At 45.6% G+C, this 26,694-nt stretch overlaps 3 protein-coding genes across 7 annotated transcripts in view; all 3 read left to right on the top strand.

Annotated features, from left to right (window-relative positions):
* LOC111573056 (fibrinogen C domain-containing protein 1-like) overlaps positions 1-9,512 on the top strand; it is a 49,023-nt gene extending 39,511 nt beyond the window's left edge. For all 3 annotated transcript variants that reach the window (XM_035951347.2, XM_055011819.1, XM_055011818.1), the window contains exons 3-9: positions 906-1,021; positions 1,110-1,467; positions 1,543-1,675; positions 7,858-7,994; positions 8,336-8,432; positions 8,606-8,785; positions 8,965-9,512. In XM_035951347.2, coding sequence (XP_035807240.2) covers positions 906-1,021; positions 1,110-1,467; positions 1,543-1,675; positions 7,858-7,994; positions 8,336-8,432; positions 8,606-8,785; positions 8,965-9,227 — 1,284 coding nt within the window. In that variant the 3' untranslated portion in view covers positions 9,228-9,512. The remainder of the gene's footprint in view (positions 1-905; positions 1,022-1,109; positions 1,468-1,542; positions 1,676-7,857; positions 7,995-8,335; positions 8,433-8,605; positions 8,786-8,964) is intronic.
* Positions 9,513-10,158: 646 nt separating this feature from the next.
* Positions 10,159-22,192, top strand: phf19 (PHD finger protein 19). 3 transcript variants are annotated; one of them, XM_023277023.3, is made up of 14 exons: positions 10,159-10,366; positions 11,389-11,572; positions 11,662-11,743; positions 12,227-12,334; positions 12,570-12,664; positions 14,420-14,568; positions 14,645-14,740; positions 14,821-15,010; positions 15,098-15,165; positions 17,135-17,275; positions 17,365-17,425; positions 18,407-18,492; positions 19,352-19,438; positions 20,263-22,192. In XM_023277023.3, the coding sequence occupies exons 2-14, from the start codon at positions 11,390-11,392 to the stop codon at positions 20,597-20,599; spliced, it is 1,683 nt and encodes a 560-aa protein (XP_023132791.1). In that variant the 5' UTR covers positions 10,159-10,366; position 11,389; the 3' UTR covers positions 20,600-22,192. The 3 variants fall into 3 exon arrangements, with proteins under 3 accessions (XP_023132791.1, XP_023132790.1, XP_023132793.1); XM_023277022.3 differs by having other exon boundaries at positions 19,349-19,438; XM_023277025.3 differs by lacking the exon at positions 19,352-19,438.
* A 203-nt stretch (positions 22,193-22,395) lies between these two features.
* Positions 22,396-26,694, top strand: part of LOC111586504 (disabled homolog 2-interacting protein-like) — a 36,017-nt gene continuing 31,718 nt past the window's right edge. Inside the window, 3 exon segments of the mRNA XM_055011808.1 lie at positions 22,396-22,538; positions 22,804-22,932; positions 23,671-23,789. Coding sequence (XP_054867783.1) covers positions 22,872-22,932; positions 23,671-23,789 — 180 coding nt within the window. The 5' untranslated portion in view covers positions 22,396-22,538; positions 22,804-22,871.

Below are 26,694 nucleotides of genomic sequence, written 5' to 3'. Positions count from 1 at the left end.
AGCTAGCTGTTAGCCTCACAGCGCTACATTAGCTGTTAGCCTCACAGCGCTGCATTAGCTGGTGGCCTCACAGCGCTACATTAGCTGCTAGTCTCACAGTGCTACATTAGCTGTTAGCCTCACAGCACTACATTAGCTGTTAGCCTCACAGTGCTACTTTAGCTGTTAGCCTCACAGCTCTACATTAGCTGCTAGTCTCACAGTGCTATATTAGTTGTTAGCTTCATAGTGCCTTATTAGTTGTTAGCCTCACAGTGCTATATTAGTTGTTAGCCTCACAGTGTTATATTAGCTGTTAGCCTCACAGTGCTATCTTAGCTGTTAGCCTCATAGTGCTATATTAGCTGTTAGCCTCATAGTGCTATATTAGCTGTTAGTATCATAGTGCTATTTTAGTTGCTAGCCCCACAGTGCGACATTAGCTGTTAGCCCCACAGTGCTACATTAGCTGTTAGCCTCCCTGTGCTATATTAGCTGTTAGCTTCATAGTGCCATATTAGTTGCTAGCCTCACAGTGCTATGTTAGCTGTTAGCCTCACAGTGCTATATTAGTTGCTAGCCTCCCAGTGCTACATTAGCCTTTACCGTAGTGTCAGTCTGCAGAGCTAACTGGTGTTAATCTGGAGGTAAACCGTCGGATCAGAGCGTTTAATCTGCAGCAGCTGTCAGTTCTTTAATCTGCTGAGGATCTCCAGATTAAACAGGAACACTCAGGATTTATTTCTCACATTAACGCCTGATTTATAAACCCTCTGCAGACTGAACTCCTCCTCTGACTGGTCACTTTTAGTATTGATACCTAATGATGTTTACCTCTCAGGAACACCTGTCAACTGAGGTATAGGTTCAGGTGTGTGATCAGGTGTTGAAACATGGCTCTGTGTGTGATTTCTGTGTGCGTTCAGAGGTGCTGCAGCGTCCTGTTATGGTCTGTCGTCACGCTGGTCGTCATAGCAGCCGTTGTCATGGCAACCATCACCATCCTGTACCTGAACCAGTATCCTCTACCCTTCATCAGCAGGTAACTCACCTCTCTGTCCGTCACCCCTCTGGTTACCTCTGGGTGTTTTTTCTACCTCAGTGTAAATGTGTGGTTGTCATGGTAACAGGGGCGGAGTCTCTTCACCTGTGATTTCGACCAATCCCAAAGACTCCGGTGCCCTGGTGACGGTCTCGCGTGTCATGGACGGAGAACCAATCAGCATCTTTCTGGACCCGAACTGTCCGGACTTCAGCGAGCACTTTGTCCGCTGGGAGGCGCTGCAAAGCTCGCTGCTGAGGACGCTGTCCAATCACAACACAGACTGGCAGGAGAGGGGACTGCTGCAGAAGCTGGGCGAGGAGCTGAAGGGGTTAGCAGGCCACGCCCACAACCTGAGGCTGGAAGCTGATACGCTGAAAAGAGGTCAGGGTGTTCTGAACCAACGGCTGGATGGACTGCAGAGCGAGCAGAGCCGCATCATCCAGGTAGACATCATGTTCCATCAGTTCACTTCAGTTTATGGACAATGACTGAACTCCTCCCTACGGGTACCTGTGCAGGTGTTATCTGACAGCCACGCAGGTGTGATGAAGCTGACAGCAGGTTTCAGTGATTCTCTGTTCAGCCTGCAGAGGGAGATGGAGAGTCTGAGGAGGCTGAAGAGTGAGCTGAGCAGAGAGAGCACGCTCACAGGTAACATACGGACAGGTAACACACAGGTAACGCACTGTTGACACACAGGTAACATAAAGGTAATGCACAGGTAACACACAGGTAACACACAGGGAACGCACAGATAACAAACAGGTAACACACAGGTAATGCACAGGTAACACACAGGTAACATAAAGGTAATGCACAGGTAACACACAGGTAACACACAGGTAGCGCACAGGTAACACACAGGTAACACACAGGTAACATAAAGGTAATGCACAGGTAACACACAGGTAACGCACAGGTAATGCACAGATAACTAACAGGTAACACACAGGTAACACACAGGTAACACACAGGTAACGCACAGGTAACGCACAGATAACTAACAGGTAACACACAGGTAACGCACAGATGACACACAGGTAACATAAAGGTAATGCACAGGTAACACACAGGTAACACACAGGGAACACACAGGGAACGCACAGATAACAAACAGGTAACACACAGGTAATGCACAGGTAACACACAGGTAACATAAAGGTAATGCACAGGTAACACACAGGTAACACACAGGTAACGCACAGATAACAAACAGGTAACACAAGTAACACACAGATGACACACAGGTAACATAAAGGTAATGCACAGGTAACACACAGGTAATGCACAGGTAACGCACAGATAACTAACAGGTAACACAGGTAACGCACAGATGACACACAGGTAACATAAAGGTAATGCACAGGTAACACACAGGTAACACATAGGTAACGCACAGGTAACACACAGGTAACATAAAGGTAATGCACAGGTAACATAAAGGTAATGCACAGGTAACACACAGGTAACGCACAGGTAACGCACAGATAACAAACAGGTAACACACAGATGACACACAGGTAACATAAAGGTAATGCACAGGTAACACACAGGTAACACACAGGTAACGCACAGATAACAAAGAGGTAACACACAGGTAACACACAGGTAACGCACAGATAACAAACAGGTAACACACAGGTAACGCACAGGTAACATATAGATAACATATGGGGAACACACAGAGAACATACAGGGAACATATAGGTAACATACTATTAAATTGTGTTGACTAAGATTCATCTATGGACAGAATTCTGAGTCTCTACAAAGTGAATCTGAATCTTTTAAAGTGTAACTTTATTGACTGTACCTGAACAGCTGTTTAAATAAACACTGGATCAAACTGAATCAGATTGAATCAAACTGAATCAAAGTGAATCAGATTGTATTAAACTGAATCAGATTGAATCAAACTGAATCAGACTGAATCAAACTGAATCAAACTGAACGTGGGCTTTCACAACCAGCTGAGTTTTGTAGTGAAGGTGAACTAGAACCTCAGAACAACTTTATTTAAACTGTTCAAGTTCAACATTTCAGATTCAAACAATTCAAATTCAGTTTCAACTTCACAGAGCTGCTCCAACCTAAAACTAACAGAGCACCTGGACAAGTGTTAGTGGTCAGATCCAGTCCACAGAGCAGCAAACAGAACATCACAACATCAGCTGCCAGAACATCAGCTGATCATCTGTATTTATCACACGTATGATGTTTGAGCAGCAGCTCCGTGTTGGACTGAGGTCTGCCTGATGACTGCAGCGTCTCAGCAGGAAATAATCCTGACTAAACCGATTAAACCCCTGATCTGCCGTAAACCTTCCACCGGCTCACTGCTCTGAGATCTGCTCCTTACTCCTCCAGCTTCCTTCATAGTAATATTACGTCCTCCTGGTACCTTCAGGGTTCACCCTAACACTACTAACCTTCACCCTAACCCTAACCTAACCATACTAACCCTATTAACCCTCCTAACTTTCCTAACTCTACTAACCCTAATAACCTTAATTAACCCTACTAACCCTACTAACCTAACCCTACTAACTCTAACCCTACTAACCCTACTAACTCTAACCAGCATCAGTCCTCATCAGAACCACAGATTCATCTATCTCCACCATTTCAATCCTTTAAAAGTCACTTTATTTACGTTACTGCTGTTGTTGTTTTTCAGAAGTACATTTGTCTGTACTGAAAAGATAAATGGATTGTTTTTAGTTAAAACATTTCTTCCACTGAGCTGCAGCGCTCCTTCATCCAGTAGAAACATGTTGTTGCTCCAGAGACCAGATCTGACTAAATACACTGGAACACGGTTTAATGTGTTTAATGTGTAGATGCAGTGGGACTTCAACCCAGCAGTTTACTGGGACATCTGTCCTTCAGGTCCTGAGTGGAACGTCAAGTGGACAGCGGTTTGTAGAGAAACACACGGTTAGCAGGAAACACACAATTAGCAGGTTTACACTGTTAGCAGGAAACCAACAGTTAGCAGGTTTACACTGGTAGCAGGTTTACACCATTAGCAGTAAACACACAATTAGCAGGTTTATATTGTTAGCAAGTTTACACTGTTAGCAGGTTTACAACGTTAGCAGGTTTACACCGTGAGCAGGTTTACACAGTTAGCAGGTTCACACAGTTAGCAGGTTTACACAATTAGCAGGTTTACACTGTTAACAGGTTTACACCGTTAGCAGGTTTACACCGTTAACAGGTTTACATCGTTAGCAGGTTTACACCGTTAGCAAGTTTACACTGTTAGCAGGTTTACACCATTAGCAGGTTTACACCGTTAGCAGGAAACACACAGTCAGCAGGTTTACACCGTAAGCAGGTTTACACCGTTAACAGGTTTACACTGTTAACAGGAAACACACGGTTAGCAGGTTTACACCGTTAGCAGGAAACACACAGTTATCAGGTTTACATCGTTAGCAGGAAACACAGTTAGCAGGTTTACACAGATAGCAGGTTTACACTGTTAGCAGGTTTACAAGGTTAGCAGGAAACATACAGTTAGCAGGTTTACACCGTTAGCAGGTTTACACCGTTAGCAGGTTTATTCTCTGTTGGTATCCGTGGCACTGCATTGGAGTGGCTGAGGTCCTACCTCACTGATCGGGAATTCTGTGTTAGGATAGGCTCCTCTCAGTCCAGACTATCCCCTCTAAATTGTGGAGTGCCCCAAGGGTCCATTCTTGGCCCCCTGCTTTTTTCATTGTATCTCCTTCCACTTGGAATAATTTTTAGGAAACATGGCATTGCATTTCATCTGTATGCAGATGATACGCAAATGTACATGCCACTGAAGCAAGGAAATGGCAACAATGCAAAACAGCTACTTGACTGTGTTGAGGAAATCAGGAACTGGTTGTCCTTAAATCTCTTGTTTTTAAATGACAGTAAAACTGAAATGACAGTGTTTGGGCCGAGTGGTGGAACCCCTGCCCTTGATGATTTTGGTGCACTGAGCCAGTATTTTAAGCCTGTGATAACCAATCTCGGTGTAAAACTTGACTGCACTCTCAAACTTGAAGCCCAGGTCAGTTCCGTGGTTAAAACAAGTTTCTTTCAAATCCGACAGCTGGCTAAAGTTAAACCTATTCTGTCTATGAAACACTTTGAAATATTAATCCATGCATTTGTCACAAACCGCCTTGATTACTGCAATGCTCTGTATGCCGGTCTTGATGAGAAACTTCTGCATCGTCTACAAATGGTGCAAAATGCAGCAGCTCGGCTCTTGACTGGGACTAAAAAGAGAGAGCACATAACTCCTATTCTGAAGTCTTTGCATTGGCTCCCTGTACGTTTTAGAATTGATTTTAAAATTCTTTTATTTGTTTTTAAATGCCTTCATGGCCTTGCACCTCAGTATCTGACTGAGCTGGTGCAACCCTATGTACCTGCTCGTTCCCTTAGGTCAGCTGACCTCTCATGGTTGGTGACCCCAAAGTCAAATAAGAGAAGGAGAGGTGCTCGGTCTTTTGCTGTCGCTGGTCCTAACTTATGGAATGCACTACCTTTGCACCTTCGACAGATCGATTCACTGCCTGTATTTAAATCAGCTCTTAAAACACATCTTTTTACCCTAGCTTTTAATTGATTTTAAGTTGTAATTTTATTTCTGTTTTGTTTTACTCTTTTTTTAATGTCTCATATGTTTTATGTGTGTACTGCACTTTGGTCAACTGTGTTGTTTTGTAAAGTGCATTACAAATAAAGTTGGATTGGATTGGATTGGATACTGTAAGCAGGTTTACACCGTTAGCAGGAAACACACGGTTAGCAGATTTACACCGTTAGCAGGTTTACACTGTTAGCAGGAAACACACGATTAGCAGGTTTACGCCGTTAGCAGGTTTACACCGTTAGCAGGAAACACACGGTTAACAGGTCTACGCGGTTAGCAGGTTTACACTGTTAGCAGGTTACCACCGTTAGCACATTTACATCATTAGCGGGTGTATACCATTAGCAGGAAACACACAGTTAGCAGGAAACACACAGCAGGTTTACATCGTTAGCAGGAAACACATGGTTAGCAGGTTTACACTGTTAGCAGGTTTACACCATTAGCAGGAAACACACAGTTAGCAGGTTTACATCGTTAACAGTTTTACACTGTTAGCAGGTTTAATTCAATTCAGCTCAATTTTATTTATATAGCGCCAATTACAGTCAAATTGTCTCGAGACGCTTTAGCAGGTTTACACCGTTAGCAAGAAACACAGTTAACAGGTTTACATGGATAGCAGGTTTACACTGTTAGCAGGATTAGACCATTAGCAGGAAACATACAGTTAGCAGGTTTACATGGTTAGCAGGTTTACATCATTAGCAGGTTTGCACTGTTGGCACATTCACATCGTTAACAGGTTTACACCATTAACACATTTACACCGTTAGCAAGTTTACAGTATTAGCAGGTTTACACAGTTCGCAGGTTTGCAGCGTTAGCAGGTTTACACCGTTAGCAGGTTTACACTGTTAGCAGGTTTACATTGTTAGTAGGTTTACATCATTAGCAGGTTTGCACTGTTAGCAGATTCACATCGTTAACAGGTTTACACCATTAGCACATTTACACCGTTAGCAAGTTTACAGCATTAGCAGGTTTACACCATTAGCAGGTTTACATCATTAGCAGGTTTACACCATTAGCAGGTTTACACTGTTAGCAGGTTTACACTGTTAGCAGATTTACATCATTAGCAGGTTTACACCGTTAGCAGGTTTACACCATTAGCAAGTTTACACTGTTAGCAGGTTTACATCATTAGCAGGTTTACACTGTTAGCAGGAAACGCACGGTTAGCAGGAAACACACAGTTAGCAGGTTTACATCGTTAGCAGGAAACACATGGTTAGCAGGTTTACACTGTTAGCAGGAAACATACAGTTAGCAGGTTTACACGGTTAGCAGGTTGACACTTTTAGCAGGTTTACACCGTTAGCAGGTTTACACTGTTAGCAGATTCACATCGTTAACAGGTTTACACCATTAGCAGGTTTACACCATTATCAAGTTTACACCATTAGCAGGTTTACACTGTTATCAGGTTTACTTCATTAGTAGGTTTACACCATTAGCAGATTTACACCGTTAGCAAGTTTACACTGTTAGCAGGTTTACACCGTTAGCAGATTTACATTGTTAGCAGGTTTATATCATTAGCAGGTTTACACTGTTAGCAGGAAACGCACGGTTAGCACGAAACACACAGTTAGCAGGTTTACATCATTAGCAGGAAACGGTTAGCAGGTTTACACTGTTAGCAGGAAACATACAGTTAGCAGGTTTACACGGTTAGCAGGTTGACACTGTTAGCAAGGTTACACCGTTAGCAGGTTTACGTCGTTAGCAGGTTTACATCGTTAGCAGGTTTACACCATTAGCAGGAAACACACAATTAGCAGGTTTACATCATTAGCAGGTTTACATCGTTAGCAAATTTACATCGTTAGCAGTTTTACACCATTAGCAGGTTTACATCGTTAGCAGGTTTGCATCGTTAGCAGGTTTACACCGTTAGTAGGTTTACACCATTACCAGGTTTCCATTGTTAGCAGGTGTACATCATTAGCAGGTTTACATCATTAACAGGTTTACATTGTTAGCAGATTTATACCATTAGCAGGTTTACATCATTAACAGGTTTACATTGTGAGCAGATTCACACCATTAGCAGGTTTACATCATTAGCAGGTTTACATTGTTAGCAGGTGAGCTGCAGGAGTTTCTGCAGAGAAAACTGATCAGAATTAGGTCAAGTTGACCGTTATCTGTTAGCCTAACCCGCTTCCTGTCTGCTTGTATCCTTCAGCTCTCAGACCCAGAGACTGCAGCGATGTCCAGGCGTCTGGCGTCTCGCAGGACGGAGTTTATTCAGTGTTTCCAACCCACGACCCCAACGGCTTCATGGTTTACTGCGACATGAGCACCGACAGAGGAGGGTGGACGGTACGAAGACACAAAGACACAAAGACACAAAAGCTACTGGATGAATAAAATAAGTGCAGCAGAAACAGTGAACAGAGGAGCAGTGGGTGAAGATCCATCCAGCATGGTGAAATATCTTCTACAGCTGAGGATCAGAGTAGAGAGGAAACAACTGGAAACAGGGAGATAGAAAAACATCTACAGAATGAGTTCTACTCCTTCATGTTGTTCTGTTTCCATAAAGCTGCAGGACTTCAGATTGAAAGATAGAACTGTAGGTAAATGGTAGAACTGGACGTTAACGGTAGAACTGGATGTTAACGGTAGAACTGGACGTTAATGGTAGAATTGTGTGGTTCCAGGTGTTCCAGAGAAGGGAGGACGGATCAGTGAACTTCTTCAGAGGATGGGACGCCTACAGAGACGGCTTCGGGACGACCACCGGAGAACACTGGCTAGGTCTGAGACACACTGATGGACACACTGATGGGCACACTGATGGGCACAATTCAAAGCTGATAGAATGATAGAAAAAACATTCAATCATTAATGTTCTAAATCAACCGAGTGAAGGCTTTCTGTCTGTCTGTCTGTCTGTTTGTCTGTCCTTCTGTCTCTCTGTCCTCTCTCAGGTCTTCAGAGGATCTACTCGTTGACCAGGTCTGGGGTCTATGAGTTGCGTATTGACATGTCAGACTTCGATAACGCCACAGCGTTCGCTCATTACTCCCAGTTCTCTGTTGGCCGAGACTCAGTGAACCCTGAAGAGGACGGATACCCGCTGGAGGTGGACGGGTACTCTGGGACAGCAGGTACTACTACACAGTACTACACCGTACTACACAGTCCTACAGTGTAGTACTCAGTACTACAGCGTATTACTCAGTCCTACAGTGTAGTACTCGGTACTACAGCGTATTACACAATACTACACATTCGGTACTGTAGTGTACTACTTGGTACTACCAGCAGGTGTGGCTCTGTTCTCCAGGTGACTCCCTTCTGAAGCACTCTGGGATGCAGTTCACCACCAAAGACCGGGACCAGGACCAGTCGGAGAACAACTGCGCGGCGTACTACCAGGGGGCGTGGTGGTACCGGAATTGCCACACCTCCAACCTGAATGGCCAGTACCTGAGGGGAGGCCACGCCTCCTACGCTGATGGAGTGGAGTGGTCCAGCTGGACGGGCTGGCAGTACTCGCTGAGGTTCACCGAGATGAAGTTCCGACCCAGTACCAGACCCAAGTCCTGAACATATGACCCCGCCCCTAACCTATAACCCCGCCCCTGACCTCTGACTCCGCACATAAACATAACCCATCCCTGACCCATAACCCAGCCCATAAACTATATATATCCCGCCCTGACCCATAACCCCGCCCCTGACCTCTGACTCACCCATAAACCACAGCCCGCCCCTGACTCCGCCCCATGGAGAACTTAAGATAAGGAGAGCTGTTTTATAAAATGATGCGAAGATGTTGAGTTGTTCCTGCTGAGGTATTCTGATCAATAAAGTTTGATACTGATGACTGACTGCCCCGCCTCCTTCTGATCTCCTACTGATCACATATCAATAACCTCTGATCGGTTCAAATCATCTGTCAGGTGGCTCACAGCTGATTTTAATAGTAGATGAAATACACAGAATTCAATAAATAAATCTTACAACATAATGTTTAATATGTTATGTGTTAAGTAATAAATAAATCTTGCTTTTTAAAAGTGTTCTTCTGTTATTATTAATATTGTATTTTGATATTTATTAACAGGAGAAAAACATATTTCAAATCACTGTTTTGTTTTATGAACAGACCAGTATGAAAAGATGTCAGATATACTTTAGACATCACATGAATTTATTTAAAAACTGAGCATCTTTAAAAAGTTGATCTGAGCTGAGTCTGTAGTTCAGTCCAAACTACAACTCTGAAGATAAAAAATCAAGGGTTATAATAGTTTATTTTAGGGGTTAGGGGTTAGTTATAATAGTTTATTTTAGGGAGTTAGGGGTTGGCTATAATAATTTGTTTTAGGGGTGAGGGGTTAGTATAATAGTTTATTTTAGGGGGTTAGGCTCCTAAAATGTCTGAAAAAGTCATCGGAGTTTTGAATGGGCTCAACTGTTCCTGGCTGTGCGTGATGACGATCAGCTCGGCGATGACCAGTTACGCAAACGTGATTCGCGGGAAAAGTGAAAAAAATGGCGACCGTAGAAGTTTGAAGTTTAGGTTTCGGAAACGGACAGAGAGACGGATAGAAAGAGACACGGAGACACGGAGAACGGCTGAACGAGCGGAGACACCGACATACACACCGTCTGTCTGTCCGTCGGGAGTTCGGTAACGGGAGGACCGGGAGAGAGGAGAGACGCAGCCCGGATCAGAGAAGGTGAGGCAGCTGTGATTTCTATAAAAACCCGCTGTTGCTCCGGTTGGTTCTACCCGCTAGTTTGTTTCACCCGTTAGTTTAGTTTAACCCGTTTACCTCTCTCCGGTGAACAGCCGGTCAGTGTCGGTGGTTAACGGCGGACCGTTACACAGCTCAGTGTCAGTGAACGAGTTACCAGCAGGTAACCGGGTTGGTTCAGCCTGTTGGTTAACGGCGGATAACGGGGTTAGTTAGTGAACGGGGGATAACGGGGTTAGTGAACAATGGGGTTAGTTAACAGTATGTGATGGGGAGCCACAGTGCGCATGCTCCAACATGACAAAATCTCCTAAACAGTTCAGGAAGGAATCACAGCAACGGCCTGTCTGTCTGCCTGTCTCACTCTCTTACTGCCTGTCTCACTGACCACCTGCCTCACTCCCTGTCTGTCTGCCTGTCTCCCTGTCTGTCTGCCTGTCTCACTGTCTGTCTGCCTGTCTCACTGTCTGTCTGCCTGCCTATCTCATTCTCTGTCTGCCTGTCTGTCTGCCTGTCTCACTCTGTCTCCCTGTCTCACTGACCACCTGTCTCACTCACTGTCTGTCTGCCTTTCTGTCTGCCTGTCTCACTCTCTGTTTGCCTGTCTCACTGACCACCTGTCTCACTCCCTGTCTGCCTGTCTCATTCTGTCTGCCTGTCTCACTCCCTGTCTCCCTCTCTGTTTGCCTGTCTCACCAACCACCTGTCTCACTCCCTGTCTGTCTGCCTGTCTCACTCCCGGTCTCCTCTGTTTGCCTGCCTGTCTCACTGTCTGTCTGCCTGTCTCACTGTCTGCCTGCTTCACTGACCACCTGTCTCGCTCCCTGTCTGTCTACCTGTCTCACTCCCTGCCTGCCTGCCTGTCTCATTGACCACTTGTCTCCCTCCCTGTCTGCCTGTTTCACTGACCACCTGTCTCCCTCTCTGTCTGTCTGCCTGTCTCCCTCTCTGTCTGCCTGCCTGCCTGTCTCACTGACCACCTGTCTCCCTCTCTGTTTGTGCAGGATGTTTGAGGACCTGATTGAAGCCTTCTGTGGGGCGGAGCCTGAGGTGTCTCCAGGGGGCGGGTCATGTCTGCATGGGCGGAGCCTGGAGGAGGACGAGGAGGCGGAGTCCAGTCTGAGTGTGGGACAGTTTGTCCTCTGTCATTGGTCAGATGGACTCTACTACCTGGGAAAGATACAGCGGGTAAGGTTCTCCTGCAGGTAACCATAGCAACTCTATGGATGCTGCGCTGTGAGTGGCTGATAACTGTCCGCGTTTTGATTGGTGGACAGGTGAGCCCTCCCAGGCAGAGCTGCTTCGTCACGTTTGAAGACAACTCCAAGTTCTGGGTCCTCTGGAAGGACATCCAACACGGTGAGAGACAGACAGGTGGACAGAGAGAGACAGACAGGTGGACAGGGAGACAGACAGGTGGACAGAGAGACAGACAGGTAGAGAGAGAGACAGGTGGAGAGAGAGAGAGACAGACAGACAAGCGGACAGAGAGAGAGACCGGTGGACAGAGAGGGACAGACAGGTGGAGAGAGAGACAGACAGACAGGTGGACAGAGAGACAGACAGGTGGACAGAGAGACAGACAGGCGGACAGAGAGAGAGAGACAGGTGGACAGAGAGACAGACAGGCGGACAGAGAGAGAGAGACAGGTGGACAGAGAGACAGACAGAGAGAGAGAGTCAGATAGACAGAGAGAGAGAGACAGGAGGACCGAAAGAGAGACAGGTGGAGAGAGAGAGACACAGGTGGACAGAGCAACAGACAGGTAGACAGAGAGATGGGTGGACAGAGACAGACGGTTGTGTGTGTGTCTCACCTACTCCTGTCCAATCGTGTTGCAGCTGGAGTCCCAGGGGAGGAGCCCCAGTGCTCTGTGTGCCGGGAGGTGGGGCCAAACTCTGACAACCAATCAAACAACCTGGTCCTGATCTGTGGGAAGTGTGGCATTGGTGAGTCATGGATCAATCAGTTTATCAGAAACAGCTAATCGATCGGTGGTGACATCATACCTGCCGTCCACTAGACTAGACCCAGATCCAGAATATCAGTCATTTACCTGCTGGTGATGATGACTCATTTGTCTGTGTGTGTGTGTGTGTGTGTGTGTGTGTGTGTGTGTGTGTGTGTGTGTGTGTGTGTGTGTGTGTGTGTGTGTGTGTGTGTGTGTGTGTGTGTGTGTCTCAGGTTTCCACCAGCAGTGCCATGTTCCTCCAGTAGAGGGCAGCAGCAGTCTCAGTCCGTGGTTCTGCAGACGTTGTGTCTTTGCTCTGGCTGTCCGGGTAAATAACTGATCTGATCACATTGATCAGCTATTGATTGTGTGTCACTTCAGTTGATTGATCAGTTGATCAGTTCTGGGAAATAAGTAATAAACAATTATATATAATGGAGCGAAAATGCATTTCTGCCTGTCTGTGTCTCTCTGACCCATCTCTCTCTAACCCGTCTCTCTCTCTGACCTGTCTCTCTAACCTCTGTCTCTCTAAACCTGTCTCTCTGACCTGTCTGTCTCTCTAACCCGCCTGTCTCTCTAACCCGTCTGTCTCTCTAAACCTGTCTCTCTCACCTGTCGGTCTCTCTGACCTGTCTGTCTCTTTAACCCGTCTCTCTCTAACCCAGTGGTTCTCAAATTAACTCATTTTAGTCCAGGGACCACATAAACCCAATCTGATCTCCAGTGGGCCCCACCAGTAAAATCACAGCATAATAACCTATAAATAACCACAATTCCAACTTTTCCCCTTTGTTTTAGTTCAAAAATAGTACATTCTGAAAATGTTCACATTTAATGAAGTATCTTTTTACAAAATATTATGAACCTGAAATTTCTTAAGGAAAACAAGTTCAATTTCAACAGTAGCCTATTATGCCTCAGTTCATCATTCACACATGCATTCTAACTGCCAGATAACAGTTTATCTACAAAAACACAAAACATTCAGTCACAGGTTTCTGGAACTGAACAATCTAGTATTTTACTTCATGATCAGAACAACTTGTCAAGTTCTAGAAATTATTTTAAATTTACAATTTTACAAATTTAATAATTACAGTTAATGTTGTTGTGATTTTTATCATTTGTAAAGTCGTCCCGCGGGCCGAAATGGACCGTCTGGTGGGCCGGTTTTGGCCCGCAGGCCGTATGTTTGACATTGCTGGTAAAAATAATCGGAGGAGATGAGCCGAGTATGTGACGTGATCAAGTACGCTGGTGTTCCGACTGCACATTAACGATGCGTTCTCCCGTTCTCAGGAGTCTGTACTTCGGAGTCTGAACGGCCAGTGCATATACCATAGATATATACAGAATATCATTATTATTATTATTAATATATATAATTTTTTATATCTATGGCATATACAGTCTATGGGCCAGCACAATTTCAGTATTGTTGTACGCCGCGAAAAACAGGCCGACGTTAAAACAATAGTTCAGCTAACTAGTTCCGTGTTGAAGGACCTTTTCCTCCCAGTCTCCTGCGCCCCCCTTGACATGCCTCTGTGCCCCCCCAGGGGGGCGCGCCCCACTATTTGAGAAACACTGCTCTAACCCGTCTGTCTCTAAACCATCTCTCTGTCTCTAACCCGTCTATCTCTCTAACCTGTCTCTCTAACCCATCTCTCTCTACCCTGTCTCTCTCTACCCTGTCTGTCTCTCTCACCCATCTCTCTCTCTGACCCGCCTCTCTCTCTAACCTGTCTCTCTCTAACATCTCTCTCTCTGACCTGTCTGTCTCTGACCCATCACTCTCTCTAACCCATCTGTCCCTCTAACCAGTCTCTCTAACCCGTCTGTCTCTCTCACCCGCCTGTCTCTCAGACCCACCTCTCTCTCTAACCTGTCTCTCTCTAACATCTTTCTCTCAGACCCACCTCTCTCTCTAACCTGTCTCTCTCTAACATCTTTCTCTCTGACCCATCTCTCTCTCTGACCCGTCTCTCTAAACCGTCTCTCTCTCTAACCTGTCTGTCTCTCTTACCCGTCTCTCTCTCTGACTCGCCTCTCTCTCTAACCTGTCCATCTGCCCCTCCAGAAGGGTGGTGCTCTGAAGAAAGGTCCGATAGCGAAGGCCCTGTCGTCCATGAAGCAGGTTCTGCCGTACGAGGTGGACTCTCTGGACTGGGACTCTCAGCACCGGACCAATCAGCAGCAGTGTTACTGCTACTGCGGCGGCCCTGGAGAGTAAGAGGACCAATGGGAGCGCGGCAGGTGTGGTGTTACCTGTGTGTGATGCTGACGCTGGTGTGTGTGTGTGCAGGTGGTACCTGAAGATGCTGCAGTGCTTCAGGTGTCAGCAGTGGTTCCATGAAGCATGCACTCAGTGCCTGCAGGAGTCCATGATGTTCGGAGACAGGTGACGTCCTCGCCGCCCGCTCCCTAACCCCGCTGTGATTGGTGTAGCACCCTGATGTTCTCTCTGCTCCCGCTGCTCAGGTTCTACCTGTTCCTCTGCTCGGTGTGTAATAAAGGCTCCGAGTACGTCCGCCGGCTGTCCCTCAGGTGGGTGGACGTGGTTCACCTGGTCCTCTACAACCTGTCGGTCAGCAGCAAGAAGAAGTACTTCGAGCTGGATGAGATCCTTGCCTTCGTGTCCGCCAACTGGGAGCATCTGCAGCTGGGAAAGGTAACGAAACCACCTTAACCGGGCCAGACCCCTGACAGAACCGGGCCAGAACCCTGCAGCGGGTCTAACTGCTGTTTGTGTTTTCAGCTGTCCAACACTCCTCCAGCAGAGAGGGGGCAGCACCTGCTGGACGCTCTCAACAAATACAAGAGCAAGTAAGAATGTATCTGTACACACGCCAACATGTGTTCACAATGCCAATATGTGTTCAACACACCAACATCAACTATGCAGACTGCAAGATTGTCTTAAGGACATAAAGACCTGGATGACCTATAATTTCTTACTACTAAATTCAGACCAGACTGAAGTCATTGTATTTGGCCCCAAACATCTTAGAGAATTGCCTTCAAAGCATATAGTTACTCTGGATGGCATTACATTGGCCTCCAGTACTACTGTGAGGAACCTCGGTGTTATCTTTGACCAGGACATGTCCTTTAACTCACACATAAAACAAATCTGTAGGACTTCCTTTTTCCACCTGAGAAATATTGTGAAAATCAGGAACATCCTGTCTCAGAGTGATGCAGAAAAACTAGTCCATGCATTTGTTACTTCTAGGCTTGACTACTGTAATTCCTTATTATCAGGTTGTCCCAATAGCTCTCTGAAACATCTACAGCTGATCCAAAACGCTGCAGCCAGAGTACTGACGGGAGTTAGCAAGAGAGATCATATTTCTCCTATATTGGTTTCTTTTCATTGGCTTCCTGATAAATCTAGAATAGAATTCAAAATCCTTCTTCTGACATATAAAGCTCTTAACAACCAATCTCCATCATATCTTAAAGACCTGATAGTACCATATTATCCTAGCAGAACTCTTTGCTCTCAGACTGCAGGCTTACTTGTTGTTCCTAGAATCTTTAAAAGTAGAATGTGAGGCAGAGCCTTCAGTTATCAGCTCCTCTCCTGTGGAACCAGCTCCCAGTTTGGGTTCTGGAGGTGGACACCCTCTCTATTTTTAAGACCAGGCTTAAAACCTTCCTTTTTGACAAATCTTATAGTTAGGACTGACTGGGGGACCCTGAGGGGGTCAGCTGGAGTCTTCCTCTTGGACGTCCCTTAGTTCTGCCCCTAGTTATGCTGCTATAGGCCTAGGCTGCTGGAGGACCTCTCTGGATCCACTGAGCCCTTCTCTATCTACCATTATATTTAATATATATATACCATTATTGCATTACACTCACTCTGTTTCTTTCTGTGTCCTTTCTCCGAGTGTCCCTGATCCCAGAGCTGGATGCTTCAGATGTGTGGTTGTTCTCCCACCAACTGTAACCCTCTACCTCTTCCCCTCTACCTCCATCCCTCTATCTCTACCTCTTCTGTCCCTCTCAACCCACCCGGCCAGCAGGCAGATGGGTTCCCCCACATTAGAGCCGGGTTCTGCTCTAGGTTTTTTTCCCTGTTAAAAGGGTGTTTTCCTGCCACTGTCTCCTTAGGGCTGCTCTGGGGGTTCAGGCATATGGGTTCTGTAAAGCATCTCGAGACAATTTGACTGTAATTGGCGCTATATAAATAAAATTGAATTGAATTGAATTGAATGTGTTCAACGTGTGTTCACCACGCCAACATGTGTTCACCGCGCCAATATGTGTTCACCGCGCCAACATGTGTTCACCGTGCCAACATGTGTTCAACACGCCATCATGTGTTCAACATGTGTTCACCACGCCAGCGTGTGTTCACCATGCCAACATGTGTTCAGCATGCGTTCAGCACGCCAACATGTGTTCAGCACGCCAACATGTGTTCAACACGCCAACATGTGTTCAACACGCCAACATGTGTTCAGCACGCCAACATGTGTTCAGCACGCCAACATGTGTTCAACACCCTAACGTGTTCAACATGCCAACATGTGTTCAACACGCCAACATGTGTTCAACACACTAATGTGTTCAACGCGCCAACATGTGTTCAACACGCTAACATATGTTCAACACGCCAACATGTGTTCTACATGTGTTCACCACGCCAACATGCATTCTACGTGTTCAACACGCCAATGTGTTCAACACGTCAACATGTGTTCTACATGCCTACATGTGTTCAACATGTGTTCAACATGTGTTCAACATGCCAACATGTGTTCCACACACTAACCTGTCATGTGTCCAGATTTCTGTGTGGGAAGGAGATTAAGAAGAGGAAGTGCATCTTCCGTTTGAGGACCCGGGTTCCTCCCAACCCCCCCTGCAAACTTTTTCCTGAGCGTGCTCAGATGGACGGGTGGCGGGGCCGTAAGAAGACCACGGCCAGGTAGTTATTTACCTGAAGAACAGTTAGATTGTCGTATCATGTTCTTGTCCTTCAGCCTGTTGTGGTAATGAGATAACCTGTGTCTGCAGCGGAGCGTCTGAGAGGAAGAAGAGGAAGTCCAAATGGCTGCTGGAAGACGCCATTCCCAGCGTAAGACTGTTCTTCTGTGGTTCTCAGTAGGGCTGGACCTGAATATCCGAATATTCGGCCGTGATGGTGGTATCCTAATATTTATTTTGAGAACCGAATATTCGGATTCCACCCCCCCTGTCGGACGATGTCGCACTTCCTCTCGTCAATTCGTCCGATGTCCCCCCTGTCGGACATAATGATATGAACCAATCCTAATATTGCCCCCCAACCCCCACCCCCCACCCCCCGTCAGACGTTGCAAACTGAATATTCGGATATTCGTCATTAATCGGGGCGGAATATCCGGAGCCCAGAAACTGCTACTGGGGCCAGCCCTAGTTCTCAGTGTGTTCCAGTGGTGGTGTGTGTGTTCCAGTCATGGTGTGTGTGTTTCAGTCATGGTGTGTGTGTTCTAGTGGTGGTGTGTGTGTTCCAGCGGTGGTGTGTGTGTTCCAGTCATGGTGTGTGTGTGTTCCAGTCATGGTGTGTGTGTTCCAGTCGTGGTCTGATTGTGTGTTCCAGTGATACTGTGTGTGTTCCAGTGGTGGTGCGTGTGTTCCAGTGGTGGTCTGATTGTGTGTTCCAGTGGTGGTGCGTGTGTTCCAGTGGTGGTCTGATTGTGTGTTCCAGTGGTGGTGGTGCGTGTGTTCCAGTGGTGGTCTGATTGTGTGTTCCAGTGGTGGTGGTGTGCGTTCCAGTCGTGGTCTGATTGTGTGTTCCAGTGGTGGTGCGTGTGTTCCAGTGGTGGTGCATGTGTTCCAGCCATGGTGTGTGTGTTCCAATCATGGTCTGATTGTGTGTTCCAGTGGTGGTGCATGTGTTCCAGCCATGGTGTGTGTGTTCCAATCATGGTCTGATTGTGTGTTCCAGTGGTGGTGTGTGTGTTCCAGTCGTGGTCTGATTGTGTGTTCCAGTGGTGGTGCCTGTGTTCCAGTGGTGTGTGTGTGTGTTCCAGTGGAGGTGCGTGTGTTCCAGTGATGGTCTGATTGTGTGTTCCAGAACCAGTTGTCCTGCAGCTGGTCCTCCAACCACCACATGGCCAACATCTTTGACTTCACCCTGGACGAGCTGCAGAGCCTCAAGAGGTGAGATCAATACTCCCATCAGTAGTCAGTGTTATTGATCGGTGATCAGTGTTATCGATCGGTGATCAGTGATCAGTCTTATTGATCAGTGATCAGTGTTATCGATCGGTGATCAGAGTTATCGATCGGTGATCAGTGGTCAGTGATCAGTGTTACCGATCGGTGATCAGAGTTATCGATCAGTCATCAGTGTTATCCATCAGAGATCAGTGTTATTGATCAGTGATCTGTGTTATTGATCGGTGATCAGAGTTATCGATCAGTCATCAGTGTTATCCATCAGAGATCAGTGTTATCGATCAGTGATCAGTGTTATTGATCGGTGATCAGTGTTATCGATCGGTGATCAGTAATCAGACTTATCAATCAGTCATCAGTGTTATCGATCAGTGATCAGTGTTATTGATCGGTGATCAGTGATCAGTCTTATCGATCAGTCATCAGTGTTATCCATCAGAGATCAGTGTTATTGATCAGTGATCAGTGTTATTGATCGGTGATCAGTGTTATCGATCGGTGATCAGTGATCAGTCTTATCGATCAGTCTTCAGTGGTATCCATCAGAGATCAGTGTTACTGATCAGTGATCAGTGTTATTGATCGGTGATCAGTGTTATCGATCGGTGATCAGTGATCAGTCTTATCGATCAGTCTTCAGTGGTATCCATCAGAGATCAGTGTTACTGATCAGTGATCAGTGTTATTGATCGGTGATCAGTGTTCCATCAGTGATCAGTGTTATTGATCGGTGATCAGTGACGTGTTATTTTTCAGTGATCGGTGTTGTTGATCAGTGATTAGTGTTATCCATCGGAACGCTGTCAGAACAGTTTGTGATGGTTCTGCTGTTCTTCAGCAGCTCCAGTAGAACCGTCAGCATTGACCAGGACTCCACCGATGCCTCCACCTCGGGTTCGGCTACAACCAGCACCTCCTACCACTTCAGGTAACCAGATCCAAGGTTCCACAGATACCTGAGGAGGTTCTACAGTTCTGATGCACCGTTCTAGAGATCTGCAGGAAGGTTGTAGGTGTTCTTCTGAAGGAATAAAGGGTGTTCCAGTGGGTTCCAGATGGCTTTGATGAGGTTCTACAGATTCCTGTGAAGGTTCTACAACTATAAAGCAGTGTGCTAGAGTTTCACACAAAGGTTCTAGGTTCCCTCCAAGTGGCTTTAAAGCTCAGCTATGTGGGGAAATGTTGCTATATTTTTGTTCTTTGGGAGGATAAAGGCGTCCCTGAGGAAGTTGTAGGTGTCCCAGTGGGTTCTAGATGACCTTAATAAGGTTCTAAAGAGGTCTGTGGAGGTTCTCCATGGCTAGCATACTGCTGTAGAGGTCTGTCTGTGGCCCTGCAGGTCATTTCTAAGGTTCTGAAGCTTCAGGATACAGGTCCAGGAAAACATTTGGAACCTCAACAGGGTAAAGGTTCGACCAAAAGGTTCTAGAAGTCAGTTGGTGAGTTCCAGAGTTCTCCTGCCCCACCTCACAGAACCTGATCTGCTACCAGGAGCAGGACATTTACCTGTAACCTGTCTGAGCAATGTTCTCACCTGTCTGACTCACCTGTCCGACTCACCTGTCCGTCTCACCTGACTCATTTGTCTGTCTCACCTGACTCACCTGTCCGACTCACCTGTCTGTCTCACCTCTCTGACTCACCTGTCTGACTCACCTGTCCAACTCACCTATCTGTCTCACCTGACTCACCTGTCCGTCTCACCTGTCCGTCTCACCTGTCCGTCTCACCTGTCTGTCTCTGTGTTCTCAGGAGGAGGGTGGGCAGTAGGAAGAGAAAGTTGCCAAGCAACAGCTACATCCAGTGGGCCAATCGCAGTGAGGTGGGGGAGGAGCTTGGAGGGGAGGAGCCTCCTGAGATAATGGAGGACCCGAGACACGCCCACTTACCAACAGACCCCGCCCACCTGCTATCGGAGGCCTCACAGATCCACTCTGACTCCTCCCTCCTCCACTCCTCCATCTCGTCGTACTTCGGCGCGGCGGGGCGGCTGACCAATGGGGAGCGCTACCAGGTGCTGGCTCGCCGGGTCACACCTCAGGGGACAGTGCAGTACCTGCTGGAGTGGGAGGGGACGACTCCTTATTAGGACGTTACCATAGCAACAGTGTTCAGGCCGTCTGAGAGGCTTTGATTCGTGTTTCACCAAACTCAGCTGCTGAATTATAGTCACACCTGAGGGACCACCTGATGTCTCTGAGATGTCCACTTTTAATCTAAGTTACTGATTTTAACCTGCCACCAACACAAAACTTAATTTTAGTTGTCCCTTTTGTGTCCCCATAAACACCTGTCCTCCCTGTGTCCCCATAAACACCTGTCCTCCCTGTGTCTTCATAAACACCTGTCCTCCCTGTGTCTCCATAAACACCTGTCCTCCCTGTGTCTCCATAAACACCTGTCCTCCCTGTGTCTCCATAAACACCTGTCCTCCCTGTGTCCCCATAAACACCTGTCCTCCCTGTGTCTCCATAAACACCTGTCCTCCCTGTGTCTCCATAAACACCTGTCCTCCCTGTGTCTCCATAAACACCTGTCCTAGCTGTCTGTGGTTCTCAGGTGAGTTTGGACGAATCAGGATTCAGAGCTGCTCATGATGCTGTCAACAGTATTTAGTGAAATCAACTTTGAAATTCAGCTAAAGACCAGAACACACACACATGCACACACGCACATACACACACTCATGCACACACATGCATACATGCACATACACACACGCACACATGCACACACACACAGTGATGTTAGCATGTAGTTTTTACCTGTTGTGATCAGACTGACAGCAGGTAGAATTCTTCTTCTCTTCCTCTGATTTGTCAAACAGTCAGAGTTGGTTTCCTGTAGCGCCCCCCAGCTGTCAAACAGCATGCTGCCTCACCTGTCCTAACCTGACCTCACCTGTCCTCACCTGACCTCACCTGTCCCGTGTTGTGAGCCGTTCAGCAGTTGAACGTCCATCTCTGGTTTGTGTCCCTGAGCAGAGAAGCTCTTCTGTCACACGTTTACCTGTGATTTACCTGTGAAGTTCTCGTGACACCTGCATTTGGTTTTACCTGAAGAATCACCTGACAGCTTCCTGACAAACTGACTCCAGCCTCTGATGTATGTAAGCTCAATATTTTACAGGTGAGTTTTCTCAGGTGTGAGTCAGTTTGTGTCCAACACTGAGAACACACCTGGAGCTCACCTGGACAAACACCTGTTGGTTTACCCTCCTGTCTCTGCAGACACATGAATCTGTCACATGATCTCACCTGTAGAACAACACCTGCTGAAGTCACCTGAGATGTGGGAAAAAAACTCCAAATCCCTGGAAGTAAGGACTCAGTTTCCCAGAATGCCCGGCGCTCCCTGCAGGTGTTTTCTTGCACTATGATCCAGTCCATATCTATGCAACTAGTTAATCTCCCTTTAGATAATTAATCAGAGGCATTGATCAGTGATCGATGGGCTGCTTTAGCTTGAAGCTAACGCAGCCCGCTGATCTTAATGAGGAATGCTAACAGGCTAACGGTCTCTGAGACGTTAAACTGTCACTCTGTCACTTTAAATGTTGCCATGGTAACCACACTCTGCTCCTATTGACCTGGAAGACGATTGTTTTGAACATGTGACTGCTTCTGTTCAGCTGACCAATCAGCTGCCAGCTTTCTCTGGAATAAAAAATACTGACCTTTGACCCTTGTGTGTTTGTTTACATGTCTTTATGAGGACCTGTGTGTGTATATGTGTTGTGTGTGTAACTAATGTGTGTGTTGGTCAGTGAGAGTGTGTGTATTACAGTGTATGTATTAGTGTGTGTGTTAGTGCGTGTGTGTGAGTGTTGCAGGTAATAATCCGTTAATCCAATTAAGGTATTAAACTCCACGTGAAGATCAGAAACAGTCAGAGCTCAGGTGTCTCTGTGGTCATCCTCGGGGTCCTACAGAAAGACAGACAGGTGTTCAGGCAGACAGGTACCGTCTGACAGGTGACAACAGACCAACACAGCCGAGGAGACGAACTGCAGCTTCCAGTGTCTACCTGTAAGTTTACCTGTTGATATGTCTGGACCACACTACACCTGTTCACCTGTCTGTCTGTCTGTCTACCTGTGTTTTCTTTCTTGTCCTGTTGCTGAGACATGTAGGAGGTCTGGCAGTTATCAGAGAACAAACAGAACATGTTTGGTTCCTTCAGGAGAACATCAGTAAAGAACCTGAATGAAGGAGACCAGCTGCTGCTACAGTAACAGAGTTCTCACTAGAACCTCCAGCTGGCTCAGGCTTCTCTGTATGTTCTCCTCTGTAGGTTCTCCTCTGTATGTTGGAGGGTTGTCTCATCTCGGGTGTGGACCTGTCTGTCTCGGGTGCGTCTCCATGGAGGACCTGGTCAAACACCTGTCCAGGTGTCAGCACCTGGGCTGGATGAAGGTGATAGGTGAGTGATCTGACAGACAGAGGTCTCACAGGGCTGGACAGTAACTGAGTACTCTGAGGTCCTTTACTCCAGGTTGTACTCCATATCAGGGTATTTCTACCGATACTCTGTAGATGTAGCTTTATCTATATATAAACAAAGTAGATCTATGTGTTTTATTTCTATGTTTTATTTCATATTTAAGGAACGTTTGGATGTTTAGTTTTTTCTAACATTTCTTTCTGATAAACATGAATGATGCCGTCTGGAAGGAAATGTTCGATATTTTTGGATAATTTCAAATAATTCTAGAGACTTTTAAATTAGTGATGTAATGTTTGTGTTTCCTTCAGTCTCTGAGCTCCACCTGAGGACATTTTTATAAATGTTCCACAGATCCACCGTCTGAGAACCGTTTGTTCCTCAGATGAATCTGCTGAATAGAACCTAAAGCTGCTGATCAGACGTCAGAATGAAGAACAGTTTCCACCAAACATATTTAGAACCTTTCAGAAGTTTTCTGATCAGAAACAAGTCCTGATAGAACATCAATCATTTCATCTGTTGATCGGTTCTCGAGCAGCGTTCTGATCAGATTCATCATCTAGTACTTCAGGTTGATTGGTGGAACTTGTGGATCGTTTCTGGAAGAACTCTTGAGGATTTAGTTTTGATTTGGTCGTTTCTTTGATAAATGAGTTCTGCTGCTGTTCTTTACTAGAACACACTGTTAATAATGAATCCTGTTCGACCCCACAGAGCTGAAGAGCGCTTCCATTCATTGGCTGTCCTGCGGTCGGAGGGCGGAGCCTGACATCTGGAGTAGAATGTTCTGCATCCTGTCAGACTCACAGCTGCTGATGTTGGACAACCTGGAGGTAGAACGTTGTCTTCTCTGGTTCTCCCAGCAGAACAGGAAGTCTCATGAAGTCCTAAATATTCACTTTATTATCTGTAGAACATATCTGTGGTTGGGTCCAGATAAAATCAACAAAGTTCCCCTCAGACCTCCTCAGAACATCCAGTTCTTCATCTCCACTAACTTTATTAATGATCAAAGTTCTACCTTCATACTGGGAAGATTTCTAGAGTTACAGATCCTTGAAGTCCATAGAGGAGAACGTCCCCTGGAGAAAGTTCTAGAGTAGACCTACCGACACCTGGACAGTTGTCGGTAGGTCTACTCTAGAATTTTCTCCAGGTGTCGGTAGGTCTACTCTAGAACTTTCTCCAGGTGTCGGTAGGTCTACTCTAGAACTTTCTCCAGTTGGTGGTAGGTCAACTCTAGAACTTTCTCCAGGTGTCTGTAGGTCAACTCTAGAACTTTCTCCAGTTGTGGGTAGGTCTACTTTAGAACTTTCTCCAGAGGACGTTCTCCTTTCCTGCTTCCAATCTTTAAGTTTAGTCTCACTTAGAACATTCTAGGTCCTTGAAGTCCATAGAGGTGGGTCCAGAAAGACTAGAACATTGTAGAAAATAGTTGAAATTCATCAAAAATGCTTCAAAACTTTCCCTAAATTACTCAAAACTTGACCAAAATGACACAAACCTTTCCAAAACAATTCGAAACTTGTCTTTAATTAGCAAGAAATCAATGAAAATGACAAAAAAGTTCAAAATTATTTAATGGCCAAAGTTATACCTTCATCTTGAGAATATTTCCAGAGTTCCATGTCCTTGAAGTCCATTGAGGTGGATCCAGATTGATCACTTTTATCAATTTAATTCGACTGTTGACTCAGAAACTGGATCATTTTCAAGCAATTCAGGACAATTTTTATCTCCTTTCTTAAAAAAAAAAAAAAATCCTGTAATTTTGGGTCATTTTCAAGTCATTTTGCACAAATGTTGAGTCATTTTCTATAATTTTTGAAGCATCGTGGACTCGTTTTGTGTCGTTCTGTGAATCTTCAGTCAGTTTGGATCATTTTATAATAATTTTGGGTTAATTCTGACTCATTTTGGACAATGTCATTGTCATTTGCAACAAGTTTTATCCCAACTTGGATCTTTTCTCGTCATTTTGGATCATTTTTGTGTCTTTGGAATAATTTTCGAGTCATTTAGGACAAATTTCATGTCATTCTGAACTCATTTTCAGGAATTATGGATCATTTTAAAGTCATTTTGGACCATTTTTGAGTAATTTTGGACGATTTATGAGCTATTTTGGACAGTTTTGATGTCATTCTGCTGCTCATCTTGATGGATGTAAAACTGACCTGGTGTCAGTCCACTACATTTGTTGTCTTTCTGACTCAGACTTGAGTCAGTTCAACTGACAGTATAATGATGCTGCCACCTCCATGCTCAAGTCAGTTAAAGTGATAGTATAATGATGCTGCCACCTCCATGCTCGAGTCAGTTAAGTGATAGTATAATGATTAGGGCTGCAACTAACGATTATTTTAATAATCCATTAATCGGTCGATTATTTTTTAGATTAATCGATGAATCGGATAAAAAAGAGCAACACCTTTAATTTCCGCCTCTGTTCAGAAAAAGACTTTGACTGACAGAGCAAATAAGTGCACAAACAACAGGTTGCTGCTTGAATATTCTGTTAAAATAGTAGTAAATAATAAAAATTCTAAATGATTGTCAAATAGCTTCAGTAAAACAATAAAAGTACACAAAAATACATGCAAATGTTTGCTATTCACGTGCAAAATATGTAGGCTACTTTTTTTGTAAAGTGCAAAAAAAAAGAGGCATTTTTGTTCTTTAAGAGACCCGAACTGTTGGAACAATAAATAAAGAAATGCAAATCAGTAAACCCAGTAACAGGATTTGTTTCAACATTAACATTTGTGCATTACTATAATTGTGGAGAACAAGTAAACATGACCACTATCACACACACACTCACTCTCTTTTTTCAAGAACTTTGCATTGCAATGAAAAAATGTTAGCATGTCAACATGCTCCTGGCTAAGGCTGGCTCTCTTTTTGGAGGTTATGTTTCCTGCTGCGGAGAACAGATGCTCAGACGGTGTTGAAGTACCAGGAATGCATAAGTAGGACTTGGCTAGCCTGGCCAACATAGGATATCTGTCTCTATTAGCCTTCCACCACTGCCATGCATGTTCTTCTTTGGCAAGGTTCTTTTCTCCAAAATATGTGAGGACTTCGTTTCTCACTTGGGTATGAACATCCTCCCCTTGACTTGCTCTGTCCTCGTCTTCACTATCACCAGGGTGGCAGGAGGTGTTGATTGTAAGTCTCCTAAACCTCAGGTCAAGGGCTGTTGAAAGAATCACAGTGTTGGCTTCCGGTGACAATGTGGCGAGGAGAGGCTGCTTGCTGAGGGGGCAGGGACGTTTCAACTGCATTTGTTAATTAATTTATGCCAAACTTAGTATTTTACGCTTATAAAGTGCGTATAAGAGATAATACTAATGAGCAAAACCAAAAACTCGCGAACAAGAAACACTGCAGGTCCAAAAATAAACGACCTGCTTTCCTCACGATCTCGGGCTAGCATGCTAAGTAACCCTGAAGCTAGTGCTCCAGACGCAGAGAGCAGCGGGATGGCAGGTAGCAACGCCGAAATACTGAACGAAATCCGCAGCATGAACCAGGCGCTCCAACAGAAAATGCAGACGGTGGGAGACAACGTGACAATGATTAAAAATATTTTGGACTCACTGACATCAGACGTAGCCAAACTAGGCTCCAGAACCAGCGAGGCAGAAGCAAGAATATCTCAGCTTGAAGACGAGAATAGTCGCCTCGCCAACCTAACGCAAAATATGGACAGCAAAATCACACTGCTTGAGGCCC

This window comes from Amphiprion ocellaris, chromosome 6 (genome assembly GCF_022539595.1).
Source record: "Amphiprion ocellaris isolate individual 3 ecotype Okinawa chromosome 6, ASM2253959v1, whole genome shotgun sequence".
Lineage (NCBI taxonomy): Eukaryota > Metazoa > Chordata > Actinopteri > Pomacentridae > Amphiprion > Amphiprion ocellaris.
This window is presented reverse-complemented; position numbering and strand designations above follow the sequence as displayed.